Raw genomic sequence first — 22,648 nt, forward strand, 5'->3', positions numbered from 1 at the left:
AACTTTCTCAGATGAAAGTGTTTCCTCGTTTATAAAAACTTTGAAAGTGGCCTAGAATAATTTTGAGCTGGATAGTAGAATTCCAGATACATTTCCAATCCAGTATCTACTTCCTCAATCCTGTTTCCTGTGTACATTCCGCAAAAGAATGTGAACCTGCAATGATGTCCATACATTGTCCGGTGTAGAGAAAGCGAAATGCGAACACGATTAATCCTGTTAGAGTTCAATAATGAAATACCTCGTGAGTTAGATAGAGTTAATGGGTTATTGCAGACATTTGATTAAGCTTTTCTAATCAATAGTGTAGGGTTAACACACTGTGTAAATTAAAAGCAGTTTATGTTGTGTGAATGAAGTAAAATGTATTTTGTTAAATTAGAGTAGAGTTAATAGAAGTTGAGGTTTTGCAAAGATTAGAATTGCCAATTATTGTTTTACTCTTTGGTCTTGGTGCGTTGAAGACTCGCAGATTGAGAAAATAGTTCCAAGGTAAACGCTACTTCCAATTACTGCTGATGTAAGGGAAACTGGTTATTCTAGCGTGTAGAGCTGCTCACAAATAACTATTCAGAATTTAAACAGAAAACACGCTATTCCAACCTTCAAGGAGAGGCTAGGCACATATTGTTTTAATAGGTGTAGTTTGGTATGTTTATGGTAGTTTTCACTTTCAATATTATTGCTATTTTGTTCGGCTTTTTAGTGGAACAACATGATTAAATACATGAGTACTGTATGTACTTTATTTACAAAATTAATAAATACTGTAGGTTCTGTATTTTTATTTCAAAATTGTCCTTTAAAAGGGGGTTTAAAATCAGGCTGTATGCATGATGATAGTATATTCGTAGAATATTAATAGACATTAATAATAGTTTACGTACATTTTTTCACAATATGTATACAGAATCATAATTGTCGTCACTATGTACGAAAATTTCTTGTGTACGTTTTAAACTAAATTTAGCTTTTTCCAGCGAGGCTACAACATAATCATAGGAATGCAATATCTAATATTATTCATAGTCAATAGTTTTAGCAACTGTGATAGTTGATGGGGAAATAAAGCATGCTATAGTTAAAGAAAAGTTTACCTCATAAAACCTGATTAAAATGTTAACGTTGAAGAATTGTCCAGGAGCCCATTCGGCTTACAACTTTATCACCTCCATCACACCATAACCATAAGCCTTAAACCATCTTAATATGTTTTATTCTTCTTGCCTCAACTCTAAAATTGATATAAAGTTTATCCGTGTTAGTTGTTATTGTGTTAGTTGTCCGTGTTGTTATATCCATAGTTAATGGATCATGCTTGTTTAAACTGCCCGTTTAGCACTCGATTCATTGTTTATTTTTTGCCATCATCTTTCCAAAATCTTGTAAATTTTGAATAGTCAATTGACCAGGTTTCAGTACTGGAAGATGGAGAGGAGCAGAGTATAGGTGTGGTCGACGCGACAGCGATCTTTAAAGCTATAATTACCATCGCACAGCATCATTTCAGGGGCGCTTTCACCAATTAGGGTCCAAATACTGAGGACCCCAGGGGTTCGTAGCTTCTCTAAGCATCATAAACCCCTTTACGAATTGTAACTATTATGTTAACTGCCCAAACATTTTTATTCATGAGGCAGAATCTGTATTACTTCTTTTGTGTCCTATTTAACTGTATATCAAATTGGATCATGTGACTTACTTGTTATTACAGTTTATTTTACGCTTCCTTACATACGCGTTAAGTGGCTATTGTGCGTTGTATTTGTACAACTTTAATGCCTTATAAGGAGATCTATGTAATCTGTTTTCCCGTGAGCAAATTAAATAGGATAGAACGCACGAATATTCTCTGATAAAAGTTGTGACAGAGGTATCATCAAAAATCTTCTTTTCAATTCTGTGAAATATTGGCATTATTAAATCAATGCACATAGTTAAAATTTCTTGTGATAAACTATCTTCTCTACTGAACAGCAGAGTTATAACTGAGGTCTGTGATGTGTTAAGGAAATATTTTCTATGCTGATATGCTGCATACCTCCTAGACCACGAAACTGCAGTTATGTCGAGCAGTTGTTGGGGTTATAACCATCACACCAAGGGTTTCTACATATACCTCCCGCTCTATCACTACAATCACCAAGTCATGAATATTACGTGTACAAGATGCCATGTTACACAGGCTGGGTGTTGGTGTTCGTGTCTGAAGTATCTACGTAACACTTCTGCAAACATTTCTGAATTCATAGGTATTTTTTTTTTTAAGACCTCAACTTTACGTCTACGTGTACTAATGATGAGTGAACTAATGGCATGGTACTAATGGGCGTGATTCAGTTGCAGTGAAGAATGAAATTACTCACAATGGTAAGCCTGTGATGGTCGCCGTGTTGAAGTGCAGGAGGAGCTCTCGACATGACTGAAAAGTTCAGGAGGTGATCTGGAATTGTCACTCTTTTCTGGCCTTCCTTTAAATCAGAATCTTTATCCAGTTCGTGCCCAGCAATTTCTGGCGTAAGTCCTGTGTTGAATATAGGTATTTAGAAGATGATTGCATCGCTGAACTGACGACAATAGGCCTACGGGTCGACTTATCGGATAAGTCACAGAAAGTCCATCTTCAACTGAAGTTGAATTATGTACACAAAGATGGCGGAGTGTAGAGTATGCCTAAATCCACTTTTAAATCTCGGTGTAGTTGAAAATTGCCGCATGTGGTCCATAAACAAGATAGTGAGGCAGAAGAGAAGGTCTTAGCCTAAGACCTGAATACCAATCTTTATATTTCCAATGCCAAGTCCAAGTGCAGAGATAACACCCACATTGCACGGTATCGCGCCATCGGTCCAACCCACCACACGAGTCTCTCGGCCGAGAAATGTGGATCGTCCGCGAAAGTTTTGAGAGAATAGTTTGCCCTTTGACCCCTAGCTACATCCGGCCACAGCTGGCTGTATCATATTATATTGCTGATTTGCACATAATGGATGCGTTATTGAATAAAGCCATTTAAATTCCTTTGTTAGCCTTATTAGTTAGCCGTTTTGAATCCATTGTAATTTAATATGCCTTACTGTCTTTTTGTGTCATTGGAGTTTCTAAAAGGTTTTTATTTTTAATAGGATATATAACTGTTAATCTGTTCAGTCATTAGTAGTATGTTTAGTTTATGATACTATACAGTATATATTCTGCAGCAGTAGTTCTGTATGAGGAGGTTACATTTAAACATCTAGATATTAAATAACGTCTTGATCAGCATTGGGTGTACGTGTTATTAAATTTACATTCCGTATTAAGATATTGTCAACGTTGTATGATTACAATCCTTACTACACTTGTATAGTAGCTTAAGTCAACTCCATGGCTTGGTATATGAGTCTTTGCCATGATTTCATAGTTATCATGAGCTCGTAAGGTACTCCAGCGTCTTTTGGACGGTTCAAAATTGAACCCTTTTCCTCCATGATTAGACTTAATAACTCCTGATAAACAACTGGTCTTAGTCATCTTATCCATTCCAAATTCAAATTGAGGCACACCTATATGTGTCCCATCTTCGAAAACTATACATTTTACCCGTCATATTAGATATTAGTTCGCAGTTCATTCGTCTCACTACCACTTCCATGAAGAAGTATTCGTGTTGTCACCTTAAGCTCGTCACAGGTCGCTGCGTCCGAATAGGCCTTCTACAAAACATTCCCACAATTACGGCAACTAGGTATAAATCTGTGTGCGCCTGAAAGTGTTTAAAAGTAGCGCCATCAGGGCCGTGGTCGGGCCGTGATCGCCCGAGCGCAAACCCGTGTCTCCGAGTCACCCTCGCCTTCGATTTTGGAAACTAAATTAACCATTACGTATCGAATTGCCAAAATAATCAGTGGTCCTGTCAAGTTAGATCGGAAGTGAAACTATTTGAACACTTTTTACCAGGAAGCAATATTAGTATTGACGACTGCATCATATTTTATGTTGTAAACAGAATATAAACGTAATAACACGGCAATGATAGATGCAACTGACCATAAAAGTAAATGTTTTTACAACTGTTTCATGTAAATAAAGTCATTACTTGTAAAACTCGGCCACGGTATATTGGTTCACATTAATCTTTTCCATATTTCAGACAAGTAATATTCAACTTCTTCTCATTCAACAATTAAGGTGCAACAATTTTCCTCAATCCCAAATCTTCTAACCTATTAACAGACCGTAGCATGATAGGTCATAATAATGACTATAATTTGGTTCCTTTGGAATTAGTTTCCTGTCTGTCGCGAAATAGGACATATAGTGCACACCATTACAGTAAGATAGTAATTACTATAAGAAATTCACAGTAAAAAGGTTCTCTACAAAATTGTTACTTTATTCGAATTTTAGGCTGTTTCATATTATTATTGCATTTTCTACTACTTGGCTTAAAATACCTACTTTGTATGGTCGCCATTTGATTGAAAAGTACTTATAATTCATTCACATAAATTCATGTCCCTGATAACTAAACACTTCAATCAGTATTGAAATGGCCTCTTTACAAACATGCTGAACCCAAGGAGAATGCACTTTATATCATTATTGCTTCCATACGAATGTCCAATTTAATCTACTTTAAGAACATGACATTGTATAAACGAGCGACAAACGGAACCTGGAGACCTTTGGACAACCGGTTCGCGGATCTTTCTGCGACCCACTTAGTACCAACTGTCGCAGAATCTTCCGCAGCCAACTTGTTCTCCTTGGGGGATTTCATCCCAAATCTGGGATAGTTAGTACGTGGGATGAAAACTGAATTCAGGGGTGCGTAATGATTTTCGAAATGTGACAATAGTATATTTTGTACCTAGGGCCGAAAATGACCACTATGATACTGATTGTGTATTTAATATGCATTCATGTTTTAAGAAAGTAAGCGGGCAACTGATTTTGTGGCTCTAGGGATGCAAAAACCTGCTCGGTCCCCAAATGACGATGACAGCTGGCATGGCCAGCAAAACGTAAAACAGATAAAAACATCATAGTGTGGTGAAAACAGATTTAAGGTTTTCCGTTGGCCGAATCAGAATGACATTGTGTAACAGTTGTTCAACGATCAACCTATAAGTTTAAGGGGCATTTTCAGAAAAAAAGGTAGTGGTTGAACTAAATCAATCCAAAAAGATAGACCTTTGTTCTGTGAGATCATTAAAGATGCACTAGATTTAGTTTAGTGAACTAAATTTGCAATCGTGATTGTAAACAAGCGTTTATGAAAGGAAATTAATTATGCGTAAAGATTCTTTGGAAGTTACTTCGATTCTTCATAATTCAATTTGCTTAGGAAATATTTCCTAATTAACAACCTGCGATTCTTTATAGTTGGCTATCAGTGGTTCAGTGATTTTCGTGAACAGCACGGGCTAATTAGAAGAATTGTACACACCAGGTGATGCGAATCCAAATTACGTTACGTTGGGTTTCGTAATTGATAATCATTGTAGATGATATAATCTGTATGTTAGCAGTAAAGAAAATAATGTTGGGAAAGAGCTTGTTTTATCTGACGAAGCCCAAAGATATACTGTATCTCGAATTGAGTAGGTGGATTTTATTATATTTGAACATTATTTCATCACAACACCAAGTCTCACTGAAAACCTGGTTTTTGTAACAGCAATATCGACATTTCTCTTCATCCGCATGAGACGATTTATTATCGTTCCCTAAAATCTACTTTCAACGAAATTGTTTGAATCCTGAAGCATTTCAAAAAAGTTATTTTGAAGCATAATTTGCCCACTGTGTCAAAACTACCCATGCAATAAACGTGTTATTGATGAATTGGGGAATTCCGTTCGAATCCGATGGTATGAGCAAAGTGACATCAAACATTGTTGTGCTAGGTGCTAATTTTAGTTCGGAAATTTTGTAATTATCATGCCCGTGTTAGATTATCATATGTGATTATTTGTTATTGACTAAGGTGCTATTCAGCTAGGGATGATCGTGACTTCTGTTCTAGATATTCGGGATTAAAACTTCAAGCAAGACTTCTGAAAATTGTTATCACATAGAAAATAATGTGAAACACTCGAGAAGAAGTGTTTAACGAAATTGATACTGTTGAGTCTACCTCGGTAGTCAATGGCTATATAGTCCTTGGTTTGCATCTCTAGTAACCAGAAGATAGCTTCATCTAGACAATCAGGAGTCATCATGTGGTCAGAGGTTTTCAAACTAATATACTGTACGTGGTTTTCTTCGTCGGATAACATCCCGTTCATGGCTACAACCTTTCCAGTATAAGGTTAAATAGATTAGTAGTGGAATCAATCGCATTCATTTTTTGGAAATATGAATTCGATAGGAGTTTAAATTATTGACTTATGAGAAGTGTTACATCCTTTTGACAAACGTAATGATAATAACGTCATGACGTAACTAGGCTAGTGACCTGTGAGAAAGTTCTGTTCTGTAAGTAAGGGTACTAATTCAACCAATCACAACTGAACTTTTAACTACGCATGTTTACTATGGAACCCAACTTAGATGTTGTTCACCTATCTAGAAATAAAGGATACATAGTAAGTCTATTTCTCTGTGTTATAGAAACACCAGCATTTAAAGTTGTATGATCTCTTTTAATTGTTTATCAATTCAATTATCAGTTTCCAATTATCAATTATCAATCATTGATATGGGGACGCCACCTCTAGGTGCGTATTTGGACTCAAATATGGGTCGCCGGATTTCTACCCCCGGATATTTACCCCCATGAAAAAACGCCTACGTCACTTTGACGTCACATGTATGGGGGTAGATTTCCGGCCGCGAACTTTTAGGATGGATAAATTATTATATATTCAATCAAATCGCATTTCACGGTTTACTTAACAGTTGTAATTAATCAAAATTCTAATAAACCTGACACCGGAACTTTACCCCCGGACATCTACCCCCAGACATCCACCCCCGGACATCTACCCCCGGACATTTACCCCCAGACATCTACCCCCGGAAATCTACCCCCAGACATCTACCCCCGGACATCTACCCCCGGATATTTACCCCCAGACATCTACCCCCGGATATCTACCCCCGGAAATCTACCCCCAGAAATGTACCCCCAGTGGTCAAATCATAAATGTCCGACCCCGGAATTATTTATTTCCGACCCCAGGAAATCTACCCCCCGTGCTACACTACGTATCGGCCAATATTCATTGTTGTAGTTGATTTTAGTAATTGGTTTATAAAAATAATCAATGGCTCTTCGTTTAATAATTACCCTCTAATATCTAGTATTAAGCATGTGATATGTCGTTGTCTTGTTTAATGTCATCTATCTTCCCAATTCATTAAGCTGTTACTGAATTAGGTGTCATTTTTAAGCTTAAGATTCAGTGCAACGCAAATGGTAATTAAAAAGGATATTTTGGTAAAGGGCTCCAAAAGTTTAACCATAAGCATTTGATTTATTTTCAGGCAGTGATTTAAATTGTTAACTAATTTTCACATACACTCATAGCTAACGGCACATGTACGAGCGCAGATCGTGAAATTTAAAACGTATCACTGAAGGAGGTTATTTTCTGATTACTAGTGGTAAAAATGCAATTAAATGTTGATAAAAAGCCTGCCATAGGTTGATTAATGAATTAATAATTTTTTCACTATCAATTACCTCCTAGTAATACAAAATAGCATAATCCCTACGTCGTAGACACAATCCGGAGTTCTACATTGGCTAAAAAGTCTAGTTGTTTACACAAATAATTAATCGTAAAAAATAAAACATAAACATATTTTATGATTGGTTCTGGTTGTCAATGCTGGTTGTGAAATAACGGAGAATAATGAAAGACAATAAAATTAGATATTTCGGGATAGGGAAGGTATTTTTACCTCATGGTTCTTTTGGTTTTACGAATTTATTTTAATGAAATTAGAGTTAAGTATGGACATTGCTTAAAATTATATATTTTTTGGTCATTTTTACGTTTCATACATTAAAGAAGCCAAAACAAGTCTTTATCTCAATTTCTGTCTGGTCTGTCAAGGCCCAGAAGGCATTTTACGTGGCCTCTTCTCAAAAACTAGAGCACCGATCGTGATTCGATTTAAATAGTCTTTTTGGATTCGGTGGATTGACAAGAGTAACTTTAAGCCATTTAAATATGGCCTCTCTACTTTTGAATTAAAATAAATTTTGTCAAACCCCCAATTTTTTGCATTTTTGTCAAGTTTAGGCTACTCCTAATGTTTACCAGTAATTTATGAAATACTAGCTGTAACCCGCGGGCTTTGCCCCGTTTAACTTCTTAATTTTCAAGATTATCTCGTTCGCATGGCTCAATCACGTCCTGGTTGAAGTTTGTTCGCTACGCTCACTCACCTTTAGGTTGGAGCTCGTTCGCTACGCTCACTCACCTTTAGGTTGGAGCTCGTTCGCTGCGCTCACTTGCCTTCAGGTTAGCTCGTTCGCTACGCTCACTCACCTTTTGGTTGCAAATTAGCTGTTGTCATAAATGTAAAAGAAATAATAGTGCTGCACCCTGTTGGTAATCCTTGTAACTTTAATGCTATTGAACATCATAGAACAGAACCAACTTGTTTAATTGAAACAGCTGTTAAGATTCAATAATTCCATTTCTCATAAGGTTAACATGGGAAACTCCAGAGCCACTGGGGCGGAGCCCAAAAGGATTTTTGAAATAAGAATATGCCTATATGTTAATCGGGAATGTGAGCTATCATCATGCCAAATTTCAGCCCAATCCGACCAGTATTTTTCGCGTCCACTTGTCACAAACATACATCCATACATCCATACATCCATACATCCAAACTTTCTCATTTATAATATTAGTAGGACTAATAATTTGTTTGGAGAATACGACATCAATGAAATAACGAACAGCTGTGAAAGATGAAAAGCTGGATAAAGATGATTTTTTCTAGCTGTCACTGGAAATTTGTTATTACATTTAGTTTACAAATACTGCAACCATTTCCGACACGTTTTGTAATAAAATCCAAAACCAAGTAAGATTAAAAACGTTGTGACTCACGTAAATAAAAGGATCAAATAAATCGTAAGTGCAATAATATGTAACTAGTGTACATGTTGCTCGAATTCGAGCAATTGCAAAGTATTAAAGGAGTTATTTCAAAATGAATAACAATGAATATTTACAATGAGTTTAAATGAGTTAGCTCAAAGATTACCGGTGTGTAACTAAAACCATGTTTATCTTCGTTATTGATAAACCTAAAGCATTCATCCGGCCGGTTTTCTCCTTCTCAAAATGCCTCGCTGTACAGGCAACACAGGTTATTGATAGAGGGCCAATTGAGAACGAAAAGTAGTTTTGGGGTAGTGTTCCATCTCTTGTTTACAGATGCAGACGATCTATTCTGGTTTTCAACCTGACTTAAAAATGGAACTGATTAGTAATCTGCTCACATTTCACCTTTAAAACTGTTACTGTATAAAGTTAGTCAACCAAAAAAATCCAACCAAAAGAAAGTTGGTCAACCATTGGAAGCACCTTCTAGGAATAAATCAAAGGCTTAGGGGTCAACCTTTTGAAGCCCTGATCAAAATATCCTTTTTAATTACCATTTTGCTCTGCGCAAGATCTTAAGCTTTAAAATTACACCTCAATTGTAACAATCCGCGAAGTAGGTCGGGTGAAAAAGGACTGTTACAGCTTATTGAATTAGGAAGATAGATAATGTTAAACAAGGAAATGACATATCGCATGCTTTAAACTGGATATTACAAGACAATGCTTAACCGAAGAGCCGTTGATTTCCGGGGGTAGATGTCCGGAGGTAGATGTCTGGGGGTAGATGTCCGGGGGTAGATATCTGGGGGTAGATGTCCGGGGGTAGATATCTGGGGGTAGATGTCCGGGGGTAGATTTCCGGGGGTAGATATCCGGGGGTAAATGTCTGGGGGTAGATATCCGGGGGTAAATGTACGGGGGTGGATTTCTGGGGTTACATATCCGGGGGTAGATTTCCGTGCTATGGCAAATCACTTCATAATCAAACAATTACATGTTGATTATTTAATAATATATTGGGGGTAAATTTCCAGTCGCGGGCTGTTTCTCGACCGTGTATAGGCCCCGCCCCTCGTGACGTCAAAATGACGTAGGCGTTTTTTCATGGGGGTAAATATCCGGGGGTAGAAATCCGCTACCCCTCAAATATGAGTGAAGGATGAGTCTAGAATGGTGTGAGATGATCTCTGTGTAGCTGTGTTACTGACTAAGATCAGCTGTTTCATTAGCCAGGACCATTTATTTAATGCACAATGATCAAGAACAGCTGGGTCCAGTTTCGGACCACCAAATCTGACTTTTCTCAGGATCGAACCGGCGGCCTTTTGACTGCTAGGAGAGCACTATAACCACTCGGCTACCCAGCCAATCCTGTTTTGCCATATGACGTTGTGCATTAAACTAGAACTTAAGTCCGTTAATAATGTATGGATATAAATATAAAGATTCAAAAAATATTTTAATAGACTCCACATCGACCCTCTATGAATTCTGTGTGCTTTTAAAACTGCATTTTGAGTATCGTTCTATTTGTTTATACACCACCAGTGAATGAAGTGCGATGATATCATATCTCTATAAATAATTAAATAAAATGATTGAGTTGCGCACTGAAATGTTACTATGTATTGGTTTTGACATTACTCTGTAGTTAGCGATTATAAATAAATATATTTTTACAAAGTTTTTATACTAACATTTTAACGATCGGTTAATTATAATAGACACATACTGCAGTAAGTACTGGGTGATATTTCAGGTATCAGCGGGATTGAATAGCCTCTATTTCCAAGACAAACTATTGTGCTCTAGATTAGTGTATGTTTAACGTAGTATGATACACTAACCTTAATATCTGTAATCACTAATAATCGCTTAGCACTCACGTGTTTACATTTAAATTTAAATGCTACTCTATTATGAAAGATTTGCCAAAAAGATAAGTGAAACATAATTATTTTCGATATCTAGAAGATCTGTCGGCACATCAGAGGATTTAATGTGAAGCCCTCCCCTAATACAAATAAACCAAATGCAAATCGAAGATAATTACGGATATGGATGGTTATAGTATCCGGTTTTCTCCGGGCAAAAAGAGCTATAATGGGCTGCGCTATTACCGGAGAACACTTTGTGCTAAGAATGTTTTGTCTTTGATCATAAAAGATAATATCTTAATATCGTGAACGCGTGTGGCTGATGGTCGGATTTGCTTTTGTTTTTGAGTTACTTATGAGCACATAATATCTCTGTGGATGCAGTTACTTGTATGTAATTTTATGGCTTTGTAGTTTATTTTGTAGGTAAGGTGTATCCATTAATTATGTCTACAAAAAGAGTCACAGTTTGTTTATAAGTCCCGTGATAGAGTGCGGTAGTTCTGCCCTACGGTCGCGGGTTCAAATCCTACAAATGGCCAATTTCTTTTAGTTAAGTGCTACTGAGGTGACTTCGTGGTTCGGAATCCAGCATTTAGGAAAAAATGGAAGTCACTAAGATTATAACTAATTGACCTGTATTGGAGCACTCCCTCTTCTAAAACCATTCTGTATCTGTAACGTCACACATGTTGTTTGGAGGCAAAATATTCAAACAGTAAAACAAAACGTGTTGATTATTGATTTTCTAGTTACTTCTGTCTCCTTATCCGCGTCCTGTCAATGGTAAACAGTACTATTTGAACTCACAATTTTCTTATAAATTTATTTCTTGCGGTTAAAACGCAAAGAGCTTTTACTTTTCAAAATACAAATGTATTAAACCAACAACAATGATGAAAGATCAATAATGAATAAGAGTTGTAAGTTATAGCTTTTCTACAAACTTGGCTTGAATAATTGAAAATATGGCCCGTAAGGATTATGATTACAAAATATTATTTGACAGGTGTGCGGGTAGAAAACGAAAATCTAAGATAATGCTTGATGTGCCTACAAGCAGGCGCCATCATCATGGTTAGAATATAACGGGTTTGTTCAGGATTTAGTTTAAAAAGTTCGTTTCGTCAAGATTTCACCACTTAGATCCTACAGTGTCTTTCTAATTTCTTTATTTAAGTGAGTGTTATAATGTAATCGTACAATGTACACAGCCTACAAAAACCCTTATATTGATGGTTATCACAAGATTAGGACCCAAAAATAAATATTTTTATTAAGTGGAGTTAAATACGCGTTTCTAAAAAAAATAACATACGGGGTAGCATAAAACAAAATACGAACGAGTTACAAGGAAATTATTCTTATCAAAAGATCTTTATGAAATCTAGATAAAACTTACCTCTGCAATGGGAGGTCTTCGTCTGATATATTTTGATGTCCAGTAACCTATAAGCATAGACAGTGTGTTTTATCTATGCTATAAGCCAGTATAAATCTTTACCCTAGTATTTAATCTATGGCTCCACAGCTTTGAGCCAAGTGCAAATTAAAACATCATTATTAAATGGGTAAGATTCCTCTACATGACCGTAGACAAAAATGACCTACGATAACCTAAATCTTGAGACATCTAAACATAATTTGACAGTCTTAGCGACAGTTATGTGTGACATTGTGTCCAAATCACAGTTATGTGCCGTGCAGTGTTGTGTGTAATGCCACATGAATGTCACATTAGGGTCAGAAACTGTTACAATTGTCGCTGGATTTTACGATTCGGCATCGTTTCAGGGTGGTCTACCGTACTCAGTTTATATTCTTCCTGATGGGTTTGGAAAGTTTCTATCTGGCCACAAAGCTAACACATTACTGCCTAAACGTGTTTAATCCATAAAACATTTTAAAGTACACTTAGTTTAACTAGTTTATAGTTAAGTGTAAAGATGGTGCGTAAATTACTTCTTCAAAGTAGCATTCTTAAATTAGATTCCAATCGATCATGTGAAATCAGTAGTACCCAGAATAAACCAGTACAACAAAATACTCTGAGTTAACCTTGTATTTTCCTTGTCGTTCCGATCATGTTTTTGCTTGAATTGCCGCAAGCTATGACCCATGACATCCTCTTTACACGAACTTGGAGAGGGAATTGTCTGAATTTAGAGTTAAAGACGTTAATAACACGAGTATATCTTGTCTGTCAGATCTGCGTCTAAATACGGAACAAGCCTTAACTTGTTTATTCTGTCTTGGTTACGTATTGAAATACTGTGGGAACTGGGAAACCTAGGCTAAGTATTCTTTGATTTAAGATTATGTATATAATTGAAATACCTTGTTATGTTATGATATGCTATGTTGATTAGATGTTACGATGTATATAAAAAGTTTGCCTCTCTATTTTTACGTGCATTACCCGACCCGCTGATCGGCTTATCGGATGTACATCCGATTGCTATGGCACTTAGGAGAAAATGGTCTATTTATGCCTGGGAATGTTTCTTTCATCCTTCCGACTTTAAAATCCCTTTAGGCTCTTCCTCTCGGCTTTCGAAGTTCTGAAGTGGTGTGATTTAAATAAATTTTCACTGTGGCCCATAGCATAAATAGTACTACTTGTATTTTTATTTGTTAAACATTTCAAATGCTTTTTATTTTACACTATGACACAGATAATGGAACAAAAATGAAGCTTAGAGTTTACCTGAGAATCTAAAGATAGTTGACTCCATCCTGAGTGAAGTTTTCAGCGTTTTGGCGGTTCGTTGATCTTGATCGTTGGTCATGGTCAAAGAAACAGCTGATCTTCGTCAGTAAAAAGATGCACAACGAAGAAGAAGAACTTCATTCTACACTCTTCTTGCATTCAAATCCTTCTTGAAGTGCGCACTTTCGCTTTGCTGTCTTGCTCCTGTCGCTCACCTAGGACCGGGCCTAGAAGTAAAGAATAAATAAATCAAAATATTATTTACTAGCTGTTGTCAGCAGCTTCGAACGATTTTGTTTGATTCTAGATAAATAATTGAAAATTCGAGTCAGGTTAAAAGACCAATGAACTAAGTTGTATATGTTGATTATATGCTAATTGTATGACAATATTGAATGTTTTGTTGTAGGAGGAAGCGGGATGTCCGCAGTCAGCGCCATGATGAGGCAGCTTCAGGACAGTGGCGAGGTAAGCCTTTTACAAAAGTAAGTTTCAAAAAATGAGATAGATTTAGATTAGATTGGTTTGGATTGGATTAGATTGGAGTGGATTTTAAGGCGAAGATGTGTTTTGAATAATGATATAATGGTACACCCAACAATTGAGTTTTTTTTAACAAAATATTTTATATTGTCTTTGGTCCAGGAATGATACTTCAAAAGTTCAGTACAGATTTCAGTGATACCAAGTATATTTTAATATTTTGAAAATCTACAATATTTGTCATATAGAGGTTATAGTCTCTAAACATAACTGTAAAGTTTAGTAAATTTATTTACTTTAAAATTTTAATATGATTTATAATTGGGTGTTTATTACTTAGTGTGGTCAACCAAGAAAGCAAAGAACTTATGAAAGTAGCTTTCTATGATTTATGATAGAAGTTTCGTAGTTTGCTATTGCTGTTTGTATGTCATGTAGCATACAAGATCCTCTATTTATGTTACATAAATGTATCCACAAGCAATTTACAGATCGGCCATTGATGCAGCTTACACTTTAAGAGATGTATTTTTTTCAATTGCAATATGGTACTTGTACTAAACTATTTACTGAATAAAAGTAGGATAACCTATTATTGCAGTTACCAAAATCCGTGATATAGTTGATAAACGTGAAAACAATTTTTTTCTCATCACATCCCTATTTGCATTGCGAGCCCTATTATTTTCATTGCTTCTGCTATCTCTTCTAGGTATCTTAGAGAAACTATAAATACCAATGAAACATACTAAGAAAACACAAAGTCTAACGCAAGTCATTTTCTTCTTGCACAAATGTCATTACAACATTTTACTTGAATTCACTAAAACATCACCATCTACAAATAACCCCATTTTCGTATGGATGTAAACAAAATTGCATCATAGTCATCTGTTTCGATGTAAACAATAGTAAACTTGAAAAAGTTCAGATGATTGACAACAGAATTCAGAACAAACTAGGAAACTTTAAAAGCCTACGACGATCACGGAATATCATCCAAACCCGCAAAAGGCACATCTAGAGAAAAAGAGCTTTAAATTGATACCCAATATGCCTACAAAAATAAATATTTAGGGGTCGATTTGCAACAAATTCTTTTAATAATATAGATTGGTAAAAAAAACTACTGGTATCTGTTTTCATGATATAAATACAAATATAAATAAATTGTTTAAGTCTGTCTATAGGCTATAGGGTGGGGTTGAAAAAGATCTTTTTATGGTAATATTTTAATGGTATTTTTCTACTAGATAATTTGTTAATTTATTTAAAATCAAGTGATATTTTCTTTATTGTTAATGTAACCTGGTAAATGCTTTAAACATTTCAGTCCCACTTAAGATATTTTATTTTGCATTGGAATGATGATTTTTTTATGCCTGCCTGGTATTGTACTAGTGGCTTTTAAAGTCAGAGTTTTCTAAATAATGGTTTGTGATAATAGACGTGTCTAAGATTTACCAGCCATAAACTACCTAGTTAAAATACCAAATAAAATAAAATACCCACCGTAAAAATGTCTAATTCTTTTTATTCACACCAATCATCATTGTAAAGGCTATCCAAATTACAATATTATCCTAATGGCCCATTTTTGAGGTTCAAATATTGTCCAAACTTGTCCATATTGGTTGAGGCATAAAGGCAACTACAAAGGAGTTAAATAAAAATAAATATTTCATAATCTTTATTTTATTTTTTTTATCTAAAAAATGACTCAAGGGTAAGTTTATATAGATAATAATTTATTTATTTGTGGGAACAGGATTACAAAATTACTCCTTACATTCTAATGATTTTCAACTATAACATAAACTAAGTACTAACCAAACTTCCAATGTAAGATGGGTAAATGTACCATGACTGATTTTCTGTTTTTAGACTGTTTTGAGATTTAATTTGGAAAGTTTTTATACAGAAAAAGCTGGTGTTTGGTAACAAGGTGCAAGGTGCATACCCCATCCTCGTCACACTTCTTCCCTGCATTTACCTTTGGTTCATACCAGAAATTGTTTACATTGTAAATCTAAACATGTTTCAGACAACTACTAATTAATACACAAGGATACAAACAAGAAAATACTGAAATAAACTAAAATAGCAAATTGCAAAAGATCGAAACCACAAACCACAAATGAAAGTAGATTGCATTTTATTTGCATCAGAACTAGTTTGGTTAGGGAGTGTGAACACGCAGCAAGTAGCTCATCTTCATCACTTTCATCTTGCCTTACTTTGATGGTAATGGTACCAGATGATGGTAGATCAGGTTATACTTCCCGTAAGTGGATAACAGCCCGCAGATACCGGATGTGTGGGAAAGAGGTCGTGGATTGCCAGACGGCTGGTCGCTCTCAGGTGGTATGCAAATGAATGTGATCCATTGAAAAGTTTGCAATTGAAAGAAAAATCATCACTAGAATGGTTGTCAATGCTTTTCAAATTAGATTTTTTTTTTTATCGTATGAAAGTTTTTCATCAGTAATAATTTTATAATTTAGTCTATTCTATTTCCAAAACAATTTCTAGCAACCTCCTTGTTACCACGACCAAGACCTTAAACATCTTAGTACATGCTAAAGTCTAACCGCCCTATGTCTAGGCTTACATATATTTCGTTTGACTTGTTCAGCCAGCGCTCAGAGTTAATATAAATTATAGAAAAACCTTCAGTTAAATGCAGTTGTATTTGCAATATTTTGTTCCAAATCTTAAACCTCCAATAGCATCTACCCGCCTCAGCCCAAAAGCGGTTGAACAACGTCTATGTCCCACCCGGTCCCACCTTACCATCCTAGGATGCTAAGGCTCTGGCCCGGAACAGTTTTACACATTTTCTTCAGGCTCCATTGGTGATTGGTGGGATTAGAACCTGGGACTTGAGGCTCCGAAGCCCTGAGCCTTACCACTCATTAGGTGGCAACAAAGGCTGATGATTGTTAAGCTCTGATCCTTTTCTTTTCCCAAATTTCTACAAAATTATGCTTTCTGTTTTATAGATGGACAGTCTAGATGTGTCAGAACTAAATAATACCGCAAAGGCTCGCAAACAGCTGGTGTTCTTCAACCGAGTGCCGAAGGTTGGCTCCCAAACGTTCATGGAGCTGCTACGCCACCTTGCCATCAGGAATAACTTTGCTTTCCATCGCGATCACATTCAGAGGGTGGAGACCATCAGACTAGCACCTACTGAACAGGTAAGTTTGGAGGAAAATAGTAGAATTGAAAGTGATATGGGTTATATACTTTTGCCTTTCAAGCCCTAAATTCAGTTAAGATGGTTTTTAAGAAACTCTGTTTTGGTTTTTATCACTGTCAGCCACCGTAGTCACGGAAGCCTAAGAAGAGTGGTTTTACTTAGGGGAACAGAAATCCTTGCTACCATATACATGTTTCAAAAACAAAAAGAAATTGTACTGTGCACTTACTTTTTTGATTTACTGGAAGTATAGGTTGACGCTAATGATCAACTCATGGTTTCTGAAATTCAAGGAATAATCTTTCTCGACAACAGATAATTATGGCAAAATGTTGATGTTGAAATCTCACTGATTATTGTTTATGGACTCTGGGTGACACCTGTTCAGGGGCATATAACCTGGATATAAAATTTTGTACAGCTGTACATTGGTGGTTTCATCATGTAAATTTGTAAAGCAGGCGTAATTTTTACAGACATAGAGTGGGGGTTGTCTTCAAATACCAATGAACTATTGAATACAAATACAAATTTCCAAGAGCACATTTTAAGAGTTTATTTTAAAGACTAGCAGTATTACTAGAACTTGATTTGCGGGGGAACGCGAACGGCGTTCTGGGTACCTCTCTTTCTGAAGGATAAACATACTGGCATTATTATCATAAGAGGGAAGGGGGTCATAATTCACTGTAGGTTACAGTTAATTCCGGCACCTCATTTTTTACAAATCGAGCACTGAACTTTAATGATCATTTGAGCTAAGCAGTAATGGTAAAGTGAACATTAAAAGCTAGCAAAACCTTTTATTGCTGCCAGAGGCTAGCGCTTATAGTTCATAAAGTATGATTTACAGCTAAGTAGAGTTGTAAAATATCTCTTCAATTGTGTTTTGTACTATCATACTTATCACCATTCTCCATTTAACAGGGCTATTTTGTGCAATAAACCTAGTAACATCTTCAGAAATAGACCAGATTGTCTATTAACAGTAGTGGTTTAATGAGTTGTGTCGTGACACTTTATGACACTATTCTTATTGACTTGCTCTTAGACTCCTACTAACTATACTAGTTAGTAGGGTACCTATTGTATTCATGTATGTATTATACTAGAAGGTGATAAAGAAGTGAGAACATAATTAATGGTTTGACATTATAATGACAAGATCAAACTCTCGCTTTGAGGCTCCACTGACCCTTAACACGGCCCTGAACTCTTTTCAAAGTCCTATGTTTTAATAAGGTGACCTGTGCTCTCCCCGAGACGATGGTGAGCGTTACCCCATTAAAAAATTCACGAATACACCACTGCAGCTACAGCTACTAAACAGGGTGTCCCAGTCCACCCTGCCGGCTTCTGTAGCACCAATATGAAAGCAAATAGAAACATAACTGCAACTTAAACCCCCTATGTTGACCCCAAGGAATTCAGCAAAATTATTTTTAAACCAAAAAAAAGCACATAAAAGGGCAGATTTTGAGAGGTGGGATGGTTTTTTGGGTTTAAAAATAATTTTGCCGAATTCCTCGGAGTCAAAATAGGGGGTTTCAGTTGCATTTAGGTTTCTATTTGTTTTCTTATTGGTTCTATAGAAGCCCCTGTATAATTTTCTCAATTTAAGAGTAGTAGGGAAGAAGTTAAAGGTGATCATTGGTAATGAAGACAAAAAAGAATTCAATAATCGTGTAATTTACCGTGGAAGGAAATCCAATGAAATAAAGTTGTCCTTTTTTACTCTTCTAGATAAGTATAGATACAAAGCTTAAGAGGTGAACTTTATACAGAGTTACAACATTATCTCATAGCTTGAAGCCATCAGTAACAGGCAAGATTTGATCCCAAACCCTCAGTGCAGAAGTCCTAAGATTCTTCCACTAGACCAGCCGTGCCTGGTAATACAGACATACTATATACTTTTTTTTAGTGGAATCTAAACAGAGTTGACATATGGCAAATTCACATGGATAAGAACGCAAGAATCCTTGGTAATGGTGGAATTTGAACCCTAGCATCAAAAACGAAAGTCCTGCCTTGTAACAAATATACCTTTATTACATAATACCATACTAATAAAAATACATTTTTGTTTCAGTTGGGGTTGGCAACTATGATTGACCAGTATTCCACTCCATCAGTCTATGTCAAACACATCTGCTTCCTGAACTTTACTCAGTAAGTTTTAAAAAGGTTTACAACAATTGAGTGAAGTGTATCTCGAACCATATTACAACCCAATCATAGTCAGTATCAAGGATTATGTAGTCGGCATTTCACTAATCGTACACTTATATAAATTGTATTTGGCTTGAAACATGCCTTATTTGTGCCCTTATTCCTAGTGTAATTGTTATATCCCTTCAAAGAAGCTCCAAGGTGAAAGGCTTTACTTGTTGTGCTCTTTCGTAACTTACATAGAGTTTGTCTCATCGGTTTGGAGCAAAACAAATTACTGTATTAAGTGTTAGAGTTATAGTAATAGTCTTACATGAGTAATTTTTGTACCTGCTTAATTGTTTAACAGGATGGCTCCAATGCGATGATGACCTAGTAAAACTAAATTTTGTAGACTCCTTTTTTGTATCTTATAAAATCCGAGTACTTGATTGATACACTCAACTAACCTCATAAGCCATGCCACCCAATTGCACGAATGCTATAACAAATTTTTTGCTATAACATGTGTTTCTGTTTTGTTAACGAACGTTGATTGGATCAAAAGTAATATTATATTTAATTACTAGGACCGAAAGTGGCATTTTCCGGCGCACGCTCAACTTTTTGTGTGAGGTGAAGCCGAACACAGGGAACCCCAATTTCACGTGCAAGGCAAAGCCGAGTATGTGAGAGCAATTTTCATGTACGAGGCAAAGCCGAGGACGGTAATAATGGAGCAAGTGCCGTATAATAACTTTCGGTACGAGTTATGAACGATACTTTTCATCACGATGCCAAAATTTACAAACACAGAATAGCAGACCACAGTATTATTACAACTATTTTATTTCTCAATTAATTTGATAGAAAATAAAAATAATACCAAAAGGAAACCTAGGTATTTTTTTTATTAATCTTTAAAACATAAAAAAAATGAGAAAATATTCTAAAGGAAACCTACGTATATTTCTCCATAAATTTTGTCTAAACATCAAAATAAAAGAATAAAACAACTTTTAACAATACATACAGCTGATTCAAATCATTAAATTAAACCGTAACAAAACACTAGCGCGTGTAGTGAATAAATTGAGAACTAATTTGGAGCAAGGGAAAATCAGCTGATCGATTTTCCCTCGCCCTAAATTAGAGCTTGGGAAACGACTACTTTCATTGATGTCAGCTAGTTACTTTCGTAACGGAGTAATGAAAATTTTATTCCAAGTCCTCTTATTCCACATTTGCCAAAGAGAAAATGCCTAGAATTATACATAAATTACTAACTCAGCCACTAATGTTATGGTCGATTCACAAAATTTAGTCAGAAGTTCCCTCACTACTTTTTTTGCGTAATGTATATGTTGCAGCTGATTGACGTTTTGGCAAACCTCAGCTGTTCAGCTATTATTTTAAAGCTAGTATTAAGTGAGGGGATAGATTTCTTCCCCTAAAACCGTCTAAAATTTTATATGAACGAAGTATGAATTAACCTAGTATGGAATACCTCATATACTAAAAATGAACAATGAGGAGATACCATACAAACACGTTCAACTTAAAGAACTTTATTTCTGGGGTCCAATAGATACATTGACTTTGATGGTTAAAATAATTGTTTCTTGGCCCCCCCTAAAAACCTGAACCTGAGCCTGGGGCCCCACACTGCATTGTCTGCAGGGATGTAAAATTTGCCACTGCTTCAGAATCAGATAAAAAACTATTGTGTACAAGCATTGAATTCTATTGAAGCACCATGCTAAACAGTGATTGTTGTGTACAGTTTTGGACTGCCCCAGCCCATCTATGTGAATCTGGTGAGAGACCCAGTGGAGAGGGTGATATCCTGGTACTACTATGTGAGAGCTCCCTGGTACTACGTGGAGCGCAAACAAGCCTTCCCAGACATTCCACTGCCTGACCCTGAGTGGCTGAAGAAGGTAACTCGTGGCTCTCTTACTGCATCATCTAACCTATAATTCCTCTAGCACCAGACATAAACATCGGTCATCAAGAAATTTCAAAAACTTTTATTAAAACAATTAAGATCACCTCATTACCTGTCTATGGCAATGCTTGAAGGCTGGCCTGAAATAAATGTTAGACTTCTAGGATGAAAATTGATGGAATGGATGGATTATTTGAGTTGTTTACACAAATGAAGGCTTTGAACTTTAATACTTTGATCAATAATTGTCACTGTATGTATATGTCCATCAAGATTTTTAGGATGAAAGAACCATGGTAAAAACAAGCAAAAATAAATCAATGGGTCTCAAAAAGTTTAAGACACGTTTAGTTATTCACTATTGACAATACAATTTTTTATTTTCAATTTTTATTTTTGTTTTCTTAATCACAAGAAAAGCTACTAAGAATCTCATCTTGGATTTCTCAAATGGTATAAGGTTTCCTAATTAATTATTATGTTTGGCCATTTCACCTGACGACCAATACATTTCATGTTTTCTTGCCACAGGATTTTGAGACGTGTGTTTTGAGAGGAGACAGAGAATGTCAGTACCTGGAGGGAGAGACTAGGGAAGGCATCGGTGACCATCGCAGACAGAGTATGTTCTTCTGTGGTCACAGTGAGGCCTGCACGTGAGTAAACTGACTATCATATTGTTTGTGACATACACAGTAGGTAGTGTATAATGTAGGATTATCTCAGCGAGTACAGAGATAGTTGGACTTAGAGAGAGACTTTCGTAAACATTCAATGCTGAGTATCACCAGAGAATTTGAGGTATGGGAACTAATACTTAATGAGAGTTGTATATGGTCCCATCCAACACCTCAAACGATAACTAAGCCATATACACCTAGAATTATTAATTTTTCGTTAACTCATTAAGTGTGGTAAATATATCAGTGAGTGGGTTCTCACCCAGGGCCTGAAATCATTTTTTGTCACAAGAAGTGAGGATTTAGGCACAGATAATATAGGGGTTATATTATCTGTGATTTAGGTCTGAAATAGTGTTTTGAGCAGTTTTTCCCAATAAAAATGGCGTCCAAAATCACTGGTCACTGGTGACCGGGCCAGCCCGTGCAATGACAGTGGCTGGGACGGGTGGCGTCGTCCTGTAATCCAGCTACTAGGAGGTCACGGATTGTGGATATTTATAGGTATGCACTGTGGATGGGATACTCCCTGGTGTGG

General features: G+C 36.1%; 1 protein-coding gene across 2 annotated transcripts in view; it reads left to right on the top strand.

Annotated features, from left to right (window-relative positions):
- The window catches only part of LOC129005553 (heparan sulfate 2-O-sulfotransferase pipe-like), a 66,537-nt gene that overhangs the window by 41,179 nt on the left and 2,710 nt on the right, over positions 1 to 22,648 (top strand). For both annotated transcript variants that reach the window (XM_054434463.1, XM_054434464.1), the window contains exons 3-7: positions 14,056 to 14,114; positions 17,132 to 17,329; positions 19,424 to 19,503; positions 21,266 to 21,422; positions 21,962 to 22,086. In XM_054434463.1, coding sequence (XP_054290438.1) covers positions 14,056 to 14,114; positions 17,132 to 17,329; positions 19,424 to 19,503; positions 21,266 to 21,422; positions 21,962 to 22,086 — 619 coding nt within the window. The remainder of the gene's footprint in view (positions 1 to 14,055; positions 14,115 to 17,131; positions 17,330 to 19,423; positions 19,504 to 21,265; positions 21,423 to 21,961; positions 22,087 to 22,648) is intronic.

This window comes from Macrosteles quadrilineatus, unplaced genomic scaffold, assembly GCF_028750875.1.
Source record: "Macrosteles quadrilineatus isolate MER2022 unplaced genomic scaffold, UCM_ALF_1.0 Scaffold_23__1_contigs__length_1887923, whole genome shotgun sequence".
NCBI lineage: Eukaryota > Metazoa > Arthropoda > Insecta > Hemiptera > Cicadellidae > Macrosteles > Macrosteles quadrilineatus.